This window comes from Diaphorina citri, unplaced genomic scaffold (genome assembly GCF_000475195.1).
Source record: "Diaphorina citri unplaced genomic scaffold, Diaci psyllid genome assembly version 1.1 scaffold13731, whole genome shotgun sequence".
NCBI classification, from domain to species: Eukaryota; Metazoa; Arthropoda; class Insecta; order Hemiptera; family Psyllidae; genus Diaphorina; species Diaphorina citri.
Window position 1 is genome coordinate 7,542 of NW_007391098.1, and position 3,293 is coordinate 10,834.

Below are 3,293 nucleotides of genomic sequence, written 5' to 3' on the forward strand. Positions count from 1 at the left end.
GTAGGCACCGTGTTCGAGGCCGAAAATGCCTACCCAAACAACATATAAATAAATTTAACTCTCTAAACATGGCTTATTGTTTTATATACATTTACCTTTGAAGAAGAGTTTAGAGACCGGTTTATATTGCTACTCTTGTGCTAAAATTCCTTTATAAATGGGCTGTCACATTAACTTTAGCCAAACATTCCGCGGACGTGGAACTGGCATCGGTATTGGCGCGCCTGGTTTGTCAAACGGTATCGTCTGAAGTGTACGTTTCTTTTCCTTTTGTGTTTAGTCCTTTAGTCAAGTGCTACGAGTTGGTCCTCCTGCAAAGAGTCTTCCTACCAGAACATGTTTGAGATGTCTAAAGTATGAAAGTAGATGGATAAATACTCTCTAGGTTTAATATGTATCAAATACGTTTATTTTCTGGTAGAGAACTCTTTGTCTTATTATTATTATTTTTTTTATAAAGCTGTCTTGTTTGTTACAGGTTTCGTACGAGGATTGTTATTACTCCCCATTGTCAAAGAAGATTCTCCATTCCCTTATTAACTTTAAGAATTTTGTAAAACCCTAGACTAATATAAAGTCTGATTTGCGAAATTAAAAACAACGAATTACCTTAAAAACCTTTTCAGTAAGGTTTATTTTAGGACTAAAGCCGAGTGGAAACGTCATCTACAGGAATAGTCCCCGAAGTGTTGTTAAAGACCTCAGGTCTGGAGATCGTGTGAGTCGCGTGAACATCGTAAGGAACACGGTTGAGACCTTTAGTACGTAGTACGTCCCTTCTCCGTCCCCTTTTCCACATTATACCTCAGTTGTGCCCCTTTTAGGAATTCTTCCCTTGTATGTTTAGAGATACTCTCCCACTCGCCCTTCTTTTTTTTTATTTTTCTTAGAGTACACGTCACTCTCCAGTTATATTTAGGATGTACATAACTTACGTTATCCATTATTACCTTTAATTAACATACTTACGGACCTTAACTTCATCCATACGGTTACACATTCATTTTCCGAGCTGGTTTCCAGGTATTATCTTCAACACGTTCAACCTCCATTCAAATATGTTCCCATTATTTTTTCCCTGTTTATTATAGGACTCTGTTCTCCCGTTGTTTTATTTTATTTGTATCGTATTCAGCACAGTAGATGTTGTGTTCCGTAAAAATCTTAAGAATTTTTAAGAGGTTTACAGTTTTTATGTATATAGAACTATACGGGTCTAAAAAATGAGCCGTCATTTAAGAAATAGGCACTGGCAGGTTACTTGTTGTCTCAGGCGTTTCAAAACGTGTTCGAAAATGTTATTTGTACTAAACACGGTTCGGATTTTACCGGGGCGGATTTTATCCTGATGGGATAATGTTCGTTCTCGGGACGGCTGGCTTTCTTCCTATCCTGTCTTCCTTCTCTCTTCGATTTCGGGACGATAAGACCATAGCAGTTACAGTTCCCTCTGTCAAACCTCTTAAAAAAAAAAATAAATAAATAAATAAATATTCAACAAACCCATCCATAAAAGCCGGAGCTTGTGCCACGGATGGGAGTTTATTTTACTGGAAACATGGGGACAAAAGAAGAAATAAAGTAGAAAGATGCCGGTAGAATCGACGTTGATTTTCAACCAAATAGAGATCGAATCTACTAGGTGACTGTTGACTGTGATGTTCAAAATACCACGTCCCAGTGCGCCAGGCCAAGTTCCATTTAAGAATCACCTACCTCGTAGGCTTCAAGATGACTCTTGATGACGCCTCTTGTCATTTAGATACTTCTCACAGAATAGATAGAAACTTAGGTCGGCGTTAGTGAAAAAGTGTGAATCCCTGACAAATATAACGGTAAGAACACCCTATTATTTTCAAAATACTTGTCTCCTTGGGGTTTTCAGTCCTTAAATGGAGTCAAATGGTCTCACAGCCCTAATGTAGTACAAAAAGGATATGACAAAAACTGACCTTGTTTTGTGAATTTTCTAGTCTGCTATTCCAAACAATTTGGACCCCGTGGGATAGGGTTTGGTGGAGGATCATTAATGGGACTTCAATGTGATATTACGGACAGGTAGATAAAAGACACCATTGAATGAGATTTGGTGCATGGATTGGTTTCCTACCCTGACCCGCATGCAAAACTTGGGACATATTTATGCTGCACACCAAAGAACCAGAAACTTTCCCCATTTTGTTCCCTTTGATAAAGTAATATAAAAATGTCTTCAAGACATTTGAAACTCATACGGCCACCATTTCAAGTGATGTTTTCATGGGATTTTCTCATCTGAAACGTAATTCTCCAATAGAGCACATTAGTCTGATTTTTTTTTTTTTTTTTTTTGCAGAGAAAAAAACGCCCCCCGGACGAGGGGGTTATTAGTCTGATATATATTTTTTTTTGCAGAGAAAACAACGCTCCCAGGACGACGGTGATTGATACTGCCAAGATCAAGGCTGCTCCAGGCAAGGGTTGCCCCCGCTGTGGTGGTGTTGTCTTCGCTGCTGAGCAAGTCTTAGCCAAGGGCAGCGAGTGGCATCGCAAGTGTTTCAAGTGTAGAGACTGCAACAAGACCCTGGACTCTATCAACGCTTGCGACGGCCCTGACAAGGACATCTACTGCAAGACTTGCTACGGCAAGAAGTGGGGTCCTCATGGTTACGGTTTTGCTGCCGGTTCTGGATTCTTGCAGACTGACGGTCTGACCGAAGATGAGATTTCGGCCAATCGTCCGTTCTACAACCCCAACACAACTTCTATCATGGCCCGCAAGGGAGAGGGTTGCCCCCGGTGTGGAGGTGCCGTGTTCGCTGCTGAACAGCAACTGGCCAAGGGCACCATGTGGCACAAGCAGTGCTTCTCTTGTAACGTATGTAAACGGCCTTTGGACTCTGTGTTGGCTTGTGATGGTCCTGACAAGGAGATCTACTGCAAGGCATGCTACGGCAAGAACTTTGGACCCAAAGGTTTTGGCTACGGACACTCTCCCACTCTGGTGTCTACTAGTGGAGAATCCACCATGCAATTGTAAGTAGGAAACAACTCACTATTTGAGACTTTGACTTTAGGAATAATATTCACAATAGAGAATTACAAGTGCACAAACATTTTATCACATTAATAACAAGAAAAACAAAATGTTTCTCGAGGAAAATCACCTTCCCCCTCCAGAGGTGATCATAATGTCATCTTGTTTGTTTCAGCTATGATGCCAGACCCACTAGTGGATTGAAGGGAAGAAATGGAGATGGATGTCCCAGATGTGGCTTCGTTGTGTATGCTGCCGAACAAATGATCAGCAAAAA

General features: G+C 40.8%; 1 protein-coding gene across 1 annotated transcript; it reads left to right on the forward strand.

The window, feature by feature from the left end:
• Positions 1–2,029: 2,029 nt before the first annotated feature.
• LOC103523001 (muscle LIM protein Mlp84B-like) lies at positions 2,030–3,286 on the forward strand (the record flags this gene model as incomplete). Its single annotated transcript, XM_026832820.1, has 3 exons — positions 2,030–2,058; positions 2,395–3,015; positions 3,192–3,286. Coding segments are annotated over exons 1-3 (745 nt in total), but the record flags the coding sequence as incomplete, so codon positions are not given.
• Between the last annotated feature and the right edge of the window lie 7 nt (positions 3,287–3,293).